Raw genomic sequence first — 18,588 nt, forward strand, 5'->3', positions numbered from 1 at the left:
GAACTTGCCTTTCCTTCCTGCAGTTACAGGCGCTGTTCAAGTTACAATGACAGCTGTTTAAGTGCATACAAATATGACACATTATATGACATAAAAGGTGGCAGAAGCGAAAGGTTAAATGTTTGGAAATGTGTCTTGGCAGAGCACCACTCAAAACAATAGGATACGTTTCAGTCTAGTCACTTTTTACTTTTAAATTTTCACTGCTGTTCTAAAAATATTTCGTTGATTGCTGTCGTAAAATTCGCAAAAAGCACTGGAACACACACTTTGACCGGTATAACAAATATTATTTTTAAATTTTCATTAACTTCGGTAGGCTGTGCAGGAGTTGTAATTGTCAGAAAGCTGAATTCTAGTGATGCGTCTATTTTGGTGAGAGACCTGGCAAACCACATGATTTCTGTCAAAGAGCCAGGTGTGGCTCGAGAGCTATGGGTTCCAGACCGCTGTGTTATACGAACAATATACAGGTGCATCTCAATAAATTAGAATGTCGTGGAAAAGTTCATTTATTTCAGTAATTCAACTCAAATTGTGAAACTCGTGTATTAAATAAATTCAATGCACACAGACTGAAGTAGTTTAAGTCTTTGGTTCTTTTAATTGTGATGATTTTGGGAACTCCTGTTAGATTTTTGTGTGTTACATAGAGAATTGTGTGTTGTGTTTTGCAAAAAAAGTGTTTTATGAAATTCAAAACATAGTCAAAGGCCGATAATTAGCATATGGTTTTGTAGATTTGGTGTGTGGTTCTGGTGTTTGAGTGTCAGGTTTCTGAAACTGTGTGACAAGTAAAGATTTTGTGTGTAGGCAGTAAAAAAAAACTGTAATAAACCATATAATTCAGTCACTTTGCAAGAGCACGAATGAAGCGAGAAAAACAGCGTGTGTTGCTTTAAGAGAGAGGTGGGCGTGGCTTCGGGCGCAGTGACCTCAGCGAGGTAGAGTTTCTGTTCAGTTGCGTTACTATAACACCTGTAGGCGCTCAGTAGGGAGCTATCGATTACGTGAGTTTGCGGAACCACTTTTGAGGCACTTTAATAACCAAAATTACTTCAAACTGTGCTTGGAACTGAACCGAAGAGAGCAGCGGCAGTGCTGGTGTGCCGAACATGGGGCTTCTTGCGAGTCGGGATGTGTTTTCGTGGCTGCTGATGGCCTCTGTTTTCCAGGTGTCGAGTGTGCGTTTGGCGCAGGGCACTTACCTGTGCACTGCATACCTGAATATTTCCTACACAATCCCTGAAACAAACCTAACCACCTGGTTGCGAGAGGAGATGGGGCTGTATGGGCAAGACTCACCCAAAACTTCTGTAGTGGGGAACGTGTATTTAGCCGATCCGATCTATGGCTGTGAAGATGACACCGTTTATCGGCGACCGAACGACTCCAGGAGCTGGATCGCCTTAATCCAGCGCGGTAACGGATGCACTTTCGCCGATAAAATTAACGTCGCGGCCATGAACGGAGCTGCAGCTGCTATCATTTTCAACGATTTTGGGGCAGATTATCGGGTCATTCAGATGTCCCATCCAGGTAGGTGACCCAACGGGCGACAGATGAGGTGCTGGACATTTTAGTATGCGTGTGTTTATATACAAGTGTTGTCTTGTCACTCGTTATTCTCATCAATTTTGGCCTCTATTAGTTGCCAGTTGTACTCTAACCCGGGTTGTGTTGTGTAAGTTGTGTAAACTTGACGGTTGCTAGGACCTCCTCTACGCGGAAGAGCGCAAACTCTGCTCTCGCCTGTCAGGATATTAAAAGAACTGGACTAGAATCGCATTTTAGAGCTGGTGCGATCTGGTTTTGAACGCACAGCCCCACTTACTGAGCCTTAGAAGGAGAAGTTCGCTGAGCAATGACAATTTCCTGAAGACTTTTCAGATGACCTTGTAAATAAACGTGTTTTATCACGTTGTGTCATGTCATAAAACGAAAGGTTGTGTGTGTACGTAGACGAGTAGCATTGATATATGATCATAGTTTTGGTCAATATTTTGTATTTATTTGTATTTTCAGTTTTCTTTGTAATTTTAGTCATTTTGTCGTGTTTTTGTCTTTTTTTTGTTTTAAATAGTCAATTTTTTTTTTTTAATTTAGTCCTTGTTACAGTGTTAAAGGGGTCATATGATGCGATTTCCAAAGATTTTTTAAACTTTCTCTTCATTAAGAAGCTCAAAAAAATCATCACGGTTTCCTCAAAAATATTAAGCAGCAAAACTGTCTTCAACATTTATAATAATAAAAAATGTCTCTTGAGCACCAAATCAGCATATTAGAATGATTCCTTAAGGATCGTCTGACACTGAAGCCTGGAGTAATGATGCTGAAAAATCAGCTTTGCCATCACAGGAATAAATTACGTTTTAAAATATATTAAAATGGACAGCAGTTATTACAAATTGTAATAATATTTCACAGTATTACTGTTGTTGTATTGTATTTTTGATCAAATAAATACAGCCTTGGTGAACATAAGAGACTTCTTTTAAAAACATAAAAAAATCTTACTGACCCCAAACAAACGGTAGTTACTGTTTCTTAGGTTTTGTTCTAGTATATAAGGTTTTGGATTTGAAAGTGTGGTAACCAAAGGGTGACAACCACATTTGAATGTATAGTGAATCACTTCAAATACAATATGAAGTAAACATAGCTTCAACAATTTTATTGTAGTTACAGCATTTTCCTTTATAGGGGGATGTGAAATGGTCTCACAATTGGCATGGCTGATGAGAAAAATCAGGCAGGTCTATAGAATGTGGTGTATAAAGCGATTGTATAAACAGGAGTGTTACTAAAAATATGAATGAAAAAACCCAAGTACTGACAGTGTGAACAAGTGGAGATTTTACAAAACCTTGTTTACCACAAAAGCATAGTCTGACACTCCATGCATGCTTGTTCATTTTTCCAGTATATCTAGCTTCTAACTGGTTGATCTGGTTTCACATTACTGGGTTCTGAGATAAAAAACCCAAGTACTGACAGTGTGAACAAGTGGAGATTTTACAAAACCTTGCTTACCACAAAAGCATAGTCTGACACTCCATGCATGCTTGTTCATTTTTCCAGTATATCTAGCTTCTAACTGGTTGATCTGGTTTCACATTACTGGGTTCTGAGATCATTCTTTTTTTCAGCCCTACTGTCATCACTGTATGTGTATGAATTTGGTTCTAAGGTGGTATTAGGCCTAAATTTAGTATCAAGGAAATGTTTGATTTTGGGTAAAGTTTAACTAAAATCACAACCTGTTTCTCTTTACGTTGTCAGAGATTATCCCACACACAGAGAAAGACTGGATTTTTTTTTTTCAGTTGCAACTGATGAAATTATACTGGATATGTTTCTGAAAATCCTGTTTCTCAAAGGAAAGTACCGGAATATTTAATCATACGAAAGCCAAAAGAAATTAGTGTGCTCAAAAAGTACCCGTTTCAGTGGTTTGTTATTTTGCTCAAAGGAAAAAGGGAAGAAAAGAATAAAAGGAAGCTAAGTGGCTAAGTAAAAGGCCTTTCAGACCAGTTGAGCTTTACTACTCACAATTTCAGTCATTGCCTGGTAAATGCATGGTTTTGCTTTGTACCATCAGGAAAATCAGACCTTCGTTTCTGAGTATGCTGCGCAGCTTCTCATCTGAGCTCTTGTCATTGCAATACTGCTGTAACGCTCCATTGGCCGGGCTTCCAGCTAACACCCTAATGTTGCCTATACACAACATGCCTTTCAAAGTTGTTGGATTTACATTTTGTTCCACACTATACAACTGTCTGTCATCACCAATGTCATTTCCAGTCAAAACATATTTCACACTACAAAACTTGGATTGCAGACAGGTCTAGAAATTGTATTTAGAAATTGCTAAATATCTTTCAGGCATCTGTGACACATTGGTGCTTTTTTTTATTTCTTTTTTTTGCCTTTATTATGATAGGACAGTGAGTAGAGCGGAAGCGAAGGGGAGAGACAGTGGGATGAGATCAGAAAAGGTCTCAAACTCGGGATGTCCCGAAGCGCAACAGCACTATGTATGTCAGCACACTGCCCATGAGGGTGTCGGCGCCAACACAAAAGATCCTTGATCATTGAGACATTCAAATGTAGCGATCATCACTAACGTAAATGAGCACCGTGTTGTTGCTTCTTTTTTTTAATCGACTTTTGTCTGCAATCATTAACTGCCGCAGAGCTGCTAAAATTGTACAGAATGTGGGCAGCACAAGCCTCTGATGGTGTTCTTCAACAAAGCGGTCAACCACAGAGGATCCATGTCACATTCCTCTTTGTGTCGCTCCAGAGGCTTTGATGTTGGCCATCAGGACTGCCATTGGAAGTGAACACTATAAGTGTATGCTCCCTCCCACCATTTACAGCTAGCAAATATGACAGTTGTGCTTCCTTCACAATGAGGTACAAAGTCATTTTCTAGAACCTTCACCCTCTTTGTTCATCTCCGGACTGCCTACCTTCCCTGATCTGCTGAGACTTTTACAAGTTTTAAAGGGGTCATATAATGCTACATGCACTTTCACAAGTTGTTTGAACTGAAATGTGTGTGTGTTTTTTACACTACCATTGAGAAATTTTAACCAAACTATGTTACAGACTTTCATTAAGACCCTAAAGTATCATATCAACTTGTGGAAAAAGGGCATCCTATGACCCCTTTAAGAAACAGCTGAAGACATGCCTCTTCTGCGAACGCCTAACTAATTTACAGTCGTGAAGGTAATTCCTGTGATAACAGAAAGTTAAATCATTGTTTTTCTTTTCTGCATTATACTTCCGCTCCAGTTTGTGTACTAACCATTGTATACTTTAAACTGCAAATATTGATAATTATGATAAACTGCTTACAATGTCGCTTATTCCTACATCCGCTAAATACATAGATTTAAGTTAGTGAAAATGAGTTGTAGATGTATAAATGTATTTAGTAAAAATCTAATTCTTCAGTTAGAGGTTTGTGTGAGGAATAAAAATGACTACCTCCTTTAAACGTACTTAGCATTGACAGTGTCACAACAAAAGAATTTTGTGATTCATATTCATGGGATTTCATATTCACTGTGTGACTCATACTGTATGTTTTCAGATAACAGTGATTGAATGGAAAAGAGCTCCAAAAAATACCGTTTTAAAAGCCTGTAAGGTCTGCAAAGAAGGTGGACGGTCGAGTTTTAGATTTAGGCCTACTTTTTGCTGGTGAACAGTCAACACAACTCTTCAACATGTTGACAGACAAAACAAATAGCTTCTGAGACCGTTTATTAGAGTGAGTTTGGCATTGTGTCTCATTTGTTTGATGTTTAGTATGGGCATTAGTATGATGTTTGTTTCCTCACTAGGACATTCGTGTGGTCTTGCATGAATGCATGTATACTGTTTAGTATAACTGGTCTATAGACCTTAGTCAGAATAGTGCCATATTACATTTTTTGAAAGGAGTGAAAACAAGGCTATGAGAGATAGAAGTACAGTGTGTTCAATAGATTGTACTGTTGTTGAACAATATACCACTTGTTCAGCTGACGAAATATCTTTCTGAAAACTTTCAGTAGACAACCTCCATAAAAGAGTTTTGAAGGTTCAGAGTTGTGAAAATGACCTGATCTATGACATTTATACAGTGTGTGCGCCATTGTGTGTAAATTTTCTTCCAAGTTAAATTCAATATGGCATCTAACCTGGCTAAGGTCTGTAGTGTGTATATAGATTTGTTATTGTTCTATGTTTTGTTATATCAATTATATATATTAATTTCAAATATTAAATAAAAATTAAGTTGCACTAAAATGCTCTATAGAGCCATTCACACAGAACTTGTTTTTGCTTTTAAAAAACGCAGGCAGGGGAATGAGGGGAAAAATACAACACTTTTTATTTTTTAGGTTAACTTCTTTTAACTGGAGTGCTTGGAACACCGTGTCGTGCGAGGTGCATAAAAAGCAAGATGCAAGCACAATGGTCAAAGATGTCCCTTTAGCATGTGTTTACATAGAAAAGTAACACAGAGAATTCCAGCTTTGTTTATTAAGTCCTGTAGATTTAAATTTAGACATTTTTTTTGAAAATCCAGATGCGTTCAAGTTTTGACTGCAGGGTGAATTTCTGATTTTACTGTTCATTTCTATTTATTTATTCCATATTCATTTCTTAATGGGATTAAGGGATGTCTATGTCTGTTATATAAACCTTTTCCATTCTTTGCTAAAGGTTTTGTGCGGTCAAATACAACAATGTCTAATTTAAACTCTGTATCTGCTGCCCTGTGTTAATTTACACAATCCTTTTTTTTGTTTTGGAATTTCAGAAGTGAGAGAGGAAAGTCTCGCCCCTGTTTCATAAGCATTCATAAAGTGGTTCATTATGAAATCTAACCAGCAATCAGGTTCCTTTTCTTGTCTGAACCGTGAAAGTGTTGAATCTGGATTAAGCTCTTTTGTATGTGTGAATGTTGTTTAGCTAGTGCTTCTTTTTGTTTTTGGTTATCTAATGCATTGACATTCATACATTTTTAAGTGTGTCTCAAGTGTCTGCATTCTTAATGCAGCCACTATATGTGCGAATCAACTGAGTGAACGAGTCAGCAATAGGTCTGTCACTGTGGGATAAGTTTATTTTTTGTAAAAGGTAAATGTAGATGTCCCTTTATATTTACTTAATAATCCTGATCTTAAATGTTCTTTGTTCTAGGTGTTTATACAGAAGAGCAAACACATCTGAATATACTTTCTGTTGATACTCGTGTTGCAGTTCTACAATATTCTTACACTTCTTGAAAAACCAGTGAGACCAGACCAAAAACACCAAGACACGCACACATCCTGAGCTCTGTTTGTCTGTTCTCTTTTTTTCAGAAAAAGCTGAAAGCTGAAGCAAAGAAAGCTATTGGCCAGCTGCAGGTCCGCACACTGAGACAAGGGGATCAGGTACATCACAACATTTTGTTTGTGCACATGCAAATATAGACATTTGTTTGTGCACATGTAAAAATGAGCTTCTATTTATATTTATGTATTTTTTTTTTTATTGGATTTGTTTTTTCTGTGTGTTTTTACATACACTGCCATTCAAAAGGTTGGGATCAGTAAGACTTGTAATGTTTTTTTAAAGAAGTCTCTTATGCTCATCAAGGCTGCATTTATTGGATCAAAAATACAGAAAAAAAACCATAATCTTGCTAAATGTTATTACAATATAAAATAATGGTTTCTATTTTAATATACTTTAAAATATAATTTATTTCTGTGATGCAAAGCTAAATTTTCATTACCCATTACTCCAGTCTAAAGTGTCACATGATCCTTCAGAAATCATTCTAATATGCTGATTTATTATTAGAATTATCAATGTTGGCAACAGTCGCGCTGCCAAATATTTCTTTGGAAACTGCAATACTTTTTTCAGGATTCTTTGATGAATAAAAAGTTAAAAAGAACAGCATTTATTCAAAATATAAATCTTTTCTAACAATATAAATCTTTGCTATCACTTCTTATCAATTTAACACATCCTTTCTGAATAAAAAAATGTATTTCTTTCAAAAAAAATTTTTAACTTACAAACTTTTGAACGGTAGTGTATATTGTTAGAAAAGATTTCTATTTTAAATCAATGCTCTTCTTTTTAACTTCTTATTCATCAAAGAATCCTGAAAAAAAGTATTGCAGTTTCCAAAAAAAGAATAAGCAGCACAACAGTTTCCAGCACTGATAATAAATCAGCATATTAGAATGATTTCTGAAGGATCTTGTGACACTGAGGACTGGAGTAAGGATGCTGAAAATTAAACTTTGCATCACAGGAATAAATTAGATTTGAATGTATATTAAAATAGAAAAATATTATTTTACATCGTAATAATATTTCACAATATAAAATTTTTTCCTGTATTTTTTAATCAAATAAATGCAGCCTTGATGAGCGTAAGAAAGTCATTTAAAAAAACATTAAAAATCATTCTGATCCCAAACTTTTGAATGGTATTGAATTTTTTAACTGTCATTTTAAAAGATTTTGAATGGCTTGTTATCAGCAGGATAACTGCAGATATACAAAGAACTTGAAGAACCGTCAGTTTGAACAGTGTTTTGTGCATGTGTGTGTTTGTTTTACAGGAGACTGGCCCTGATGCTGATGCCTGTGCAGTGTGTATTGAGTTGTATAAACCAGGAGATGTACTATCAGTTCTCACATGCAAGTATGTCTGTCTTTAATTCCGTTCCGTTCTGTTCTCCCTCAATCACTGTTTTCACTATAAATCAGAATTTTTTTCCAGTCTTTCTGGTCTTAATGTTGCTGTTCTGTGATTTTGTGTTTGCAGTCATTTCTTCCATAAATCTTGCATAGAGCCATGGCTACTGGAGCACAGAACCTGCCCAATGTGCAAGTGTGACATTCTTAAAGCCCTTGGAGTTGAGGTGAGTTTTCACACTAAGAGTGAAGTCCAGCGTTGCACTTCATAAAGCTAGCAAATTAATCTGAAGTATTTAAAAAAAAAAATAAATAAATAAAAAAAGTGTATTAATGGAAAATGTCAGATAAGATGTCAGGTTTTGGACACTGTCTTAGTGTTAACACAGTAAAACAATAAGAAGATAAAAGCTGAACAGTTGAAATGCAAACAAACAGTAACTATTCCTCTTCCCTCTGTTTCAGTTTAAAGTGTTAGCATGTCAATACAAATTCTTGAGAAATTGCTAAATTAAGAACATAACATAAGGAGACAAAGTCAAATTCTCTCTGTTCGTCTTGTGGTAGGCAAAGAGGAACAGATGTTCATAAGCTTTTTTTTTTTTTGGTGAAATCTTGGTACCATGTGAGACAAGTCATGTGTATAGAGCATTTGAGTTCTGAGTCATGCAGAGTGTGACAGGGAGCAGAAGTTCATTGATGTTTGTGCTGAATAATGTTGGGTGCTGCTGGGAGAGAAATGGTGTTCTTTGGTCTTTGGTCACCTACATAAATGAAATCATTTATTGTGGCAATGAGTTAAGGTAGATAGAGCACCATAAGCAGTGACACACCTCAGCTCAAAGTTTGTCACATGTTCATCCAAGGCAGTAAAATGCTTTTTCCGGAAACTACATATGCATTATGAAAAAATGACAAGACAGAATTTACACTGCCGTTCAGTTGTTTTATTTTGTTGAAAAATACTTTTTTTCAGCAGGGATGCAATAAAGTGATTAAAAGTGATAGCCTTACCCTGGAGTTGTTTCACCCTCCGCCTATGCTGTATATACTTTTTTACTTGCACTAGCTCTGCGACAAACGTCCATGACTTAACGCATTACATAATCATGTTGGAAAGGTGTTTTTTGCCTAGAGGAAGAAATCTGTTTCAAAAGATTTAAACCTCCAGGATCCACACACGAATGGACCATTTTAAACAATAAACTCATACAAAGACATATATAAATATGTATCATTCAACATACAACAACTTTTGAATGGTCCTCCTTCTCCACGCTTGTAAACACTGGGGTGGTACTTCCGCCTACATCACGTTTGACCTTTCCAACTTGATTGTGTAATGCGTTAAGTCGAGGACGCGCATCGCAGAGCTAGTGCAAGATGAGCATTTGTGGTCAAGTATAAAAATGTTTTATTTATTTATTTTTAGAAAATGACCAATCGCTTCATTAGATTATATCCTTATTCCTTGGATGGGATCGTGTAGGGCTGTTTGAAGCTGCACTGAAATTGCAATTTGGACCTTCAACCCCGTTGGTCCCCATTGAAGTCCACTTTATGGAGAAAAATCTTGGAATTTTTTTTTCCTCAAAAACCTTAGTTTCTTTTCAACTAAAGAAGGATCATGTGACACTGAAGTAATGATGCTCAAAATTCAGCTTTGCCATCACAGGAATAAATTAAATTTTATGCTATAATGGAAAACAGCTATTTTAAATTGTAGTGGGTTTTACTATATTTTTTTAAATCAAATTAATGCAGCCTTTTGAGAAAAAAAATCTTGCTGACCCCAAACTTTTTAACAGTAATGTATAGGGCTGGGTAAAAAATATCGATATCTCGATTTTAATCTATACTCATTTTTACGAAACAAAGAATCGATGAGTCTAGCCTGTTTTCAGTTAATGGATGGAACATTGAAGGGCACCTCCCATCCAATAAATCACAATAATCATTATGCTTTGGTACTTTTAATATGAAACAAAGTCTTAGATTTCAATTTCTGTCCATTATATTGCAGTATTCAAACAATAAATGCCGTTTTGGCGCTGTTTAATGTGGAGTGACAGATCGCTGTAGCACCTCAGTTCAACAGACGCGGCAGCACGTAGCGCACGTGAACTGATCGTCTCCTCCACATTAATACCAGATTCAGCACAAAATAAACATGACTAAACATCCGAAGGTAAGTTAAAAGAAAGAGTACAAATTTACAATCCGTATCCTGTCATGTAATCGTTCAATCAGTGATTTCCCCTCCGTGATTTCACGTATAAAAACATATAGTTAGTCTTTCATTTTTAATTTTATACGTGCATACAGACAATGGCGGTGTTGAAGCTCTTTTATTTGCCGTCAAACGGTTGAGCACTGCCGTGTGTGTATCCTGTCGCAAAATGCGGTGAAAACTCCTACACGGCGGTAATAATGTGATTAAGGTGTTTACGTGTCTATACTGCACTTCAGTAATGCGACTAAAATAGGAATACTCCACATGTCTTAATTCAATTTCTGTTTACTTCGAATATGACTTTAGCCGGATTAAGGTAATCAAAAATCTCTGTTTACATCGTAGATTCTTAATCAGAGTATTGTCTTAATCATGTCAAAATCAGATTATTGTTGTCCATGTAAACGTACTTACTGTCACGTAACGTCACATTTACCTCAGAAAAAACATAACGTTATTCGGTGACCATAAACTCATTAATCGAATAGAAAAATAAACTGTATTAAATATGCACCATATAATATATTCATTATAATTTTCACTGTTCTTCGATGTTTAATTTATATTTTTTATGACAACCACCATTTAAATGTTTATATATTTAAAAAAAAACAAAAACGAATTGAAGTAGAAATATTATGTAATTGTAACTTTTTTTTTACCTTCAAAAACTCCTTGGTTGCTTTTGCTGTATGTTTTGGGTCATTGTCCATTTGTACTATGAATAGAGGTCGACCGATTGATCGGCCATCGGCCGATTTTTGGCATTTTTGAATTAATCGGCATTGGCCAATCGTGCTGCAAATTAGGCCGATTTATAGGCAGGCGCAAAAAAAAAAGGGGGGGGGGGGACATATTAAAGAGCTGTAATTCCTTAACCTTTCCTCCAATTACCCTCAAATTAAAGCTCAGAGTGTGCACTTTAAGCCCATATTCATTATATAACTGTAACTTGAATATGTTTTGGTCAACAGCTAAAATAATACAAATTGGGCCTGTGTCCAAATATATATATGGACCTAACTGTATATAAAATAAATAATATCATTGTATAGTATTGACTTATTACAAAAACATTGCTACTCTTAATGTCTAGGCTATGGTGGTATTTGCCTCTCTGATGCAGCGAGACATAACTGGGATGCTTAGTCCTGCTCACCTTGGTGAAAATATCTGACAGATTGGGCAGCACACCTATGGTGTTACATTCTGTTGCCCGTACTGTCCTTTATAAGTCTCTTTGATCCTGCTCCCATTCCAGACAGAAGCACAGCCTGACAGGATGCATTCAACAGGGTTACCTGTGGGCCCATCCTTAACTTCCACAAGCAAAGATGTGAAAAAGTACAGTGTGCTGACTCTTAAATGCATGTATTGCCGCTAGTGTTATCCATAAAACACTTTTTTTTTTTTTTTTACTTTTTTTTTTAGCTGTTCTGTGTTTGCAGTGAGCAGAGATTGACTATTTCATCTGTCAGTCAGGCAGAATTTGTTGCCGTATCTAATGTGCTGTTGGTATTTTAATCCCAGCCTTAAGCCAGCTTGTTCTCTAAGGACTGAGTATTGGCTGACAGCATACTGGTAAGATTGGGTTTATATCCAAGGGATGGATTGTTCTGAACACCGGAGCATCTCCCACTGTGCTTCTTGCACCTTGGGAGCTCACCTTTGTTCTTTCTGTTCCAAAGATTCTCCTTGACACAAGCAGCTTACCTGTTGTAAAGAGTGTTCATGAAAAAGTGGTGTTAGTAAATAACTGCACCTGATGGTGTCTTAATGTCCTAACGTCCTGTCATGAATCTTGATGACAGTAACTGGAGATTGGGTGGATCCTCTCTCACTTGTTGTTATAAAGATTGCTCTCACAGAAACAGAAATGCTGCTTAGTCACCATGCCTTGCATATACGGAAATTAGGAGAATTAGCTCAGTTTGTTCTTCCTCCTTTGGCAGTGTGTATTATTCATTTCCCCCTTCAGGTCCAAATGTATAATTGGAGGAAATGTCTAGTTTTCAGTTTTGAACATTCAATCAGTGCACACACAAATTTGGCCCAATGTTTGCTGACATTTTCTTTTCTGAATTTCTCTCTCTCTTGTAGATGGATGTTGAGGAGCAGCCACAGATTTCAGTGCCTGATTTCAGATCTTTTTCTACCTCTGAGGACCTGCAGAGTGAGACAGTGTCACACACACACAGTGAGACAGCATCCTCTGGATATGCATCCATGCACGGAAACGAACACCTCGGTTCTGCTGAAGCCTCACAAAATGGTAAAATACACTATAACAAATAATGTAAATAAAGAACAACATAATTTGTCTTTGCTCGTTGTTACATGTTCCATTCACCAGTGTGCACTCCAGCGAATAGAAAATAATTAGGAGCTACCTGTTCTCCTTTAGCGCACATAAAGAAGACAACATAAACTACCTAAATTAGAGCATAAATATTTAAACAAACATACAAAAGAAATGTACAAAAATAAATACAAATCTACAAAGGATCAGAAAAATAGGGGGGGAAAACACATCAACCCCAATACCTAAATAAACAATCAACTTATCAAAACAAACATTTAAATCAAATACTTTTATGTGTGGCCTCGGTCATCACACACGTAAGACTTTCGTTCATCTTCAGAACACAATTTAAGATATTTTTGATGAGATCTGAGGGCTCTCTGACCCTCCCATAGACAGCAAGGGAACTACCCCGTTCAAGGTCCAGAAAAATACCAAGATGATCGACAAAGTAGTCCATGTGACATCAGTGGTTCAACTGTAAACTACAAAGCTTCAAGAATACTTTTTTTTGAAAAAAAAGAAAACAAAAATATTGACTTTATTCCACATTTTGGTCTCTACTGCATCACTTGTGGACGAGCGTTCACAACAGTACCATGACGCAAGCGTGTGATGGCGCCGGCGCTTACCCAGATCCGGCGTGATGACTTTGAACACATGTTTATGGTTAGGGCTAGAAGGGATACGTATGGTGTTGATTGGGCCACTCCTAATGGTCCTGCTATCTCTCTGATGGATTTGTTTTGTTTTTTAAGCCTAACAATTATCTGTTTCACCTGCATGGAGAGATTGTTTGACCGCATGATGTGGGTTCAGAGCAACAGCTTCCAAATGCAAATGCCACACTTAGAATCAACTCCAGACCTTTTACCTGTTTAATTGATGTAGAAAAAAATGAAGGAATAGCCCACAACTGTATATGAAATGGCTTTTGAGTCAATTGTCCAATTACTTTTGGCCCCTTGAAAAAGGGGGAGGTACATATTAAAGAGCTGTAATTCCTTAACCTTTCCTCCAATTTTGATGAGAATACCCTCAAAGTAAGCTCAGAGTGTGCACTTTAAGCCCATATTCATTATATAACTGTAACTTGAATATGTTTTGGTCAACAGCTAAAATAATACAAATTGGGCCTGTGTCCAAATATATATATGGACCTAACTGTATATAAAATAAATAATATCATTGTATAGTATTGACTTATTACAAAAACATTGCTACTCTTAATGTCTAGGCTATGGTGGTATTTGCCTCTCTGATGCAGCGAGACATAACTGGGATGCTTAGTCCTGCTCACCTTGGTGAAAATATCTGACAGATTGGGCAGCACACCTATGGTGTTACATTCTGTTGCCCGTACTGTCCTTTATAAGTCTCTTTGATCCTGCTCCCATTCCAGACAGAAGCACAGCCTGACAGGATGCATTCAACAGGGTTACCTGTGGGCCCATCCTTAACTTCCACAAGCAAAGATGTGAAAAAGTACAGTGTGCTGACTCTTAAATGCATGTATTGCCGCTAGTGTTATCCATAAAACACTTTTTTTTTTTTTTTTATTTTTTTTTTTAGCTGTTCTGTGTTTGCAGTGAGCAGAGATTGACTATTTCATCTGTCAGTCAGGCAGAATTTGTTGCCGTATCTAATGTGCTGTTGGTATTTTAATCCCAGCCTTAAGCCAGCTTGTTCTCTAAGGACTGAGTATTGGCTGACAGCATACTGGTAAGATTGGGTTTATATCCAAGGGATGGATTGTTCTGAACACCGGAGCATCTCCCACTGTGCTTCTTGCACCTTGGGAGCTCACCTTTGTTCTTTCTGTTCCAAAGATTCTCCTTGACACAAGCAGCTTACCTGTTGTAAAGAGTGTTCATGAAAAAGTGGTGTTAGTAAATAACTGCACCTGATGGTGTCTTAAATGTCCTAACGTCCTGTCATGAATCTTGATGACAGTAACTGGAGATTGGGTGGATCCTCTCTCACTCGTTGTTATAAAGATTGCTCTCACAGAAACAGAAATGCTGCTTAGTCACCATGCCTTGCATATACGGAAATTAGGAGAATTAGCTCAGTTTGTTCTTCCTCCTTTGGCAGTGTGTATTATTCATTTCCCCCTTCAGGTCCAAATGTATAATTGGAGGAAATGTCTAGTTTTCAGTTTTGAACATTCAATCAGTGCACACACAAATTTGGCCCAATGTTTGCTGACATTTTCTTTTCTGAATTTCTCTCTCTCTTGTAGATGGATGTTGAGGAGCAGCCACAGATTTCAGTGCCTGATTTCAGATCTTTTTCTACCTCTGAGGACCTGCAGAGTGAGACAGTGTCACACACACACAGTGAGACAGCATCCTCTGGATATGCATCCATGCACGGAAACGAACACCTCGGTTCTGCTGAAGCCTCACAAAATGGTAAAAACCATAAAAAAATGCACACAGTCACATTTCTCCCAATATTTTGGAACTCACTCCCAACTTGCTGTGATTATACTAACCTTTCACATACAAATTTACAAGAAGGCAGAGTATCTGTGCTGAATGTCACACATTAATGTTAATTAGAGTCATAGAAACATTCATTTACGTATACATGTTAGTTGTGGGTGTAATGCACGGAAACGAACACCTCGGTTCTGCTGAAGCCTCACAAAATGGTAAAAACCATTAAAAAATGCACAGTCACATTTCTCCCAATATTTTGGAACTCACTCCCAACTTGCTGTGATTATACTAACCTTTCACATACAAATTTACAAGAAGGCAGAGTATCTGTGCTGAATGTCACACATTAATGTTAACAGAGTCATAGAAACATTCATTTACGTATACATGTTAGTTGTGGGTGTGAATAACAGGACACACTGGTCGAAAACTATATATCAGTTCCACCAGGATTTTTTTTTTTTTGTGGCCCAAAATTGAATTTCCTGCAGCTTAAATATTATGGTGATATTTGCAAGATTAGTGTGTTGTTTTGCAGTGATAACCACCAATAATCATGATGTACTCAAGTAATTAGTGTTAGGGACCGTGTAAGTATGTGTAAGTAAGTAAGTTACTGAAATTGTGGTCCTGGTCCCTCATGCACAAGGCAAACGTGACACCAGCATAGAAATATACAGGTATACTTTGCTGAAAATGCAGAAATACTGCATGCTAAACAGCTTGTTCACTATCACTGAATCAGTACAGTAAGCATATTTAGTGACACTGTCCATTTTAAATTTAACATTTCATGTTATTAGTTTTTTTTATTTTTTGTTTTCTAAAAGTATGATCAGTGATTGCATTCACTCGAAATATTAAAAAGTCCATATCCAGTCAAATAATGTACTTATTTAAATTTAATCTACTGTTGAAATATACATAATATTATTTACTAAAATACATTTTATTATAAATTCACTTTACTGTGAAATTCACTACAATACAGAGGTAAGACATAAGACATTTGTTTTGACTCGGATTTTGATTAGCAATACTGTTTTTCCCCCTCTCAGGATGAAGTCTTTTTGCATAAATAAGACAAAAATGCAAGCTACCACAAATAATGCAGAGTTGGCAGTTAAATTGTTTTTATGCTGTATAATTTATTATTTTGAAGTAAATCTATGTTTAATCACTTATATGCCTAATCAGTGTCTATACTAGTTTAATGCGTCCCTGGCATTTTTGGTTGGATGAAGGTCACAGTGTACCTTCAGTGTGAGGTTTGTAAGGATGTGAAAATATACTTCTGGAACCAAAGTCTGTTGATCTGAATGGAGTGATTTTGGTCTTTGTTTTGTCTGATTGGTTTGCAGGTGTGCAAGAGGAGCAGTTGGATGTGTCGCATCACTATGACAATCTTGCCTTCGAGGGTGACGTTCACAGCCAGAGTGAAGTTAGGACCTGAGCAGCACAATCAAACACTGATAAAATGCACTCACAGATGAATGAGGGGTTTTGATTTGAGGACTTATATAAAAGCACTGCTGAGCCCTTTTCTGATTAGTTTCTGACTAAGTGCCTATAAATTCTCTCTCTCTCTCTCTCTCTCTCTCTCTCTCTCTCTCTCTCTCTGTGACTGTTTGTCTCTGTGGGAGATCACAATGATTTCTGGGTCAATCAGAGGTCATGTTTTAATTATCTGTGGCTAATTCGCGGTATTATGATTTCTGATTCAGGGTTCGATTCCCACTGTGGTTGTGTTCATGTTTTGAGACTCCCAGCCTTCCATAAGCATCATGATGAGCAGTTGTGGAGACACACAGAGAGAGACAGAGTGCTCATCCGCTTGCTGTAAATCAGTGGACTTAATGCATACTATACTTTTCCCCTGTTTTTGTGACTTAATAAATTATATTGTTCCATTTGTTAAATTTCTGGCTCATTGTTTTTATATTTTCTCTCTCTCTCTCTCTCTCTCTCTCTCTCTCTCTCTCTCTCTGTGACTTGTTTGTCTCTGTGGGAGATCACAATGATTTCTGGGTCAATCAGAGTTCATGTTTTAATTATCTGTGGCTAATTCGCGGTATTATGATTTCTGATTCAGGGTTCGATTCCCACTGTGGTTGTGTTCATGTTTTGAGACTCCCAGCCTTCCATAAGCATCATGATGAGCAGTTGTGGAGACACACAGAGAGAGACAGAGTGCTCATCCGCTTGCTGTAAATCAGTGGACTTAATGCATACTATACTTTTCCCCTGTTTTTGTGACTTAATAAATTATATTGTTCCAGTTTTGATGGAAATTTAAAATGTCAGAAATATTGTGCCTTAACCACTTATGTATGTGTGCAAATGTATATTACTCATTGCATAGGCCTGTACATAATAGGGGTGGTTCTAAAAAAATTAGTTATCTTGATTGTAATATTTAAATAAGGGATGAAAATACTTCTTTACTCTTTCAAATGAATAGTATGGACATTAACACTGTAAATAAAATATTTTATGAAATTGCCTGTGTGTGTGATTATACTTATTCAGTTATGAAATTAGTTAATTTCCCTTAACTATTATCAAATGTGTATTCTTCCGCAGATGATAAAATCAAACAACCCAAAAACAAATAAATAAATCTACAGCGCAATTCAGTATAGTCTGCTACTTGAAACAAATTATTCACTTATTATTGATTCTTTTTAGTGATTCAAAAGCACTTAAAGGTGACATATCAGAAAAATCTACTTTTCCAGGTTTTACGTGCTATAATCAGGTCCCCGGTGCATCTACCAACCAAGGAAGCGTGAAAAAGATTAAGTCAAGTCAAGTCACCTTTATTTATATAGCGCTTTTAACAATACAGATTGTGACAAAGCAACTGAACAGCATTAATTAGGAAAATAGTGTCAATAATGCAAAATGACAATAGTAAACACTAATTTTCAGTTAAAGACAGTTCATCATTGAATTCAGTGATGTCAACACCATCTCAGTTTAAATAATATCTTTGCAATTATGTCAACGATAATGCTGGAAATGAAGTGTCCCCAACTAAGCAAGCCAGAGGCGACAGCGGCAAGGAACCAAAACTCCATCGGTGACAGAATGGAGAAAAAACCTTGGGAGAAACCAGGCTCAGTCGGGGGGCCAGTTCTCCTCTGACCAGACGAACCAGCAGAACGGAAAAATCAATATAAAACGTAATAAAACAGACGATGAACAATATTAACAGCAATTATTATATGACGCAATCAAACTTATAGCAAAATGTGGTAGTTATGTATGTTGTTTCAGGGTTGGCATCATCTGAGGTCCTCTGAGGGGTGGCATCATCTCTTCTCAGGTGTTCTGGATCCAGACTGAAGCTTGTGTAAATCCTAGTTACCACGGGATGTTAATCCCAGCAGAAACAGAGAAAC

The 18,588-nt window shown here is 36.8% G+C and overlaps 1 protein-coding gene across 1 annotated transcript; it reads left to right on the forward strand.

Moving 5' to 3' along the window:
• Positions 1-919: 919 nt before the first annotated feature.
• On the forward strand, positions 920-16,706 carry LOC107597305 (E3 ubiquitin-protein ligase RNF128-like). Its single transcript, XM_016288321.1, has 8 exons — positions 920-1,543; positions 6,323-6,324; positions 6,706-6,764; positions 6,870-6,941; positions 8,130-8,212; positions 8,336-8,432; positions 12,539-12,710; positions 16,546-16,706. The coding sequence occupies exons 1-8, from the start codon at positions 1,116-1,118 to the stop codon at positions 16,635-16,637; spliced, it is 1,005 nt and encodes a 334-aa protein (XP_016143807.1). The 5' UTR covers positions 920-1,115; the 3' UTR covers positions 16,638-16,706.
• Positions 16,707-18,588: the final 1,882 nt, after the last annotated feature.

This window comes from Sinocyclocheilus grahami, unplaced genomic scaffold, assembly GCF_001515645.1.
Source record: "Sinocyclocheilus grahami isolate Dianchi unplaced genomic scaffold, SAMN03320097.WGS_v1.1 scaffold230.1, whole genome shotgun sequence".
NCBI classification, from domain to species: domain Eukaryota; kingdom Metazoa; phylum Chordata; class Actinopteri; order Cypriniformes; family Cyprinidae; genus Sinocyclocheilus; species Sinocyclocheilus grahami.

Excerpts from the sequence above, each read along its gene's own strand:
- LOC107597305 (XM_016288321.1), top strand. The coding sequence starts at position 1,116 with ATGGGGCTTCTTGCGAGTCGGGATGTGTTTTCGTGGCTGCTGATGGCC. Across the intron at positions 6,942-8,129 it reads CACTGAGACAAGGGGATCAG|GAGACTGGCCCTGATGCTGA; the intron begins GTACATCACAAC and ends TTTGTTTTACAG. Across the intron at positions 8,433-12,538 it reads TTAAAGCCCTTGGAGTTGAG|ATGGATGTTGAGGAGCAGCC; the intron begins GTGAGTTTTCAC and ends TCTCTCTTGTAG.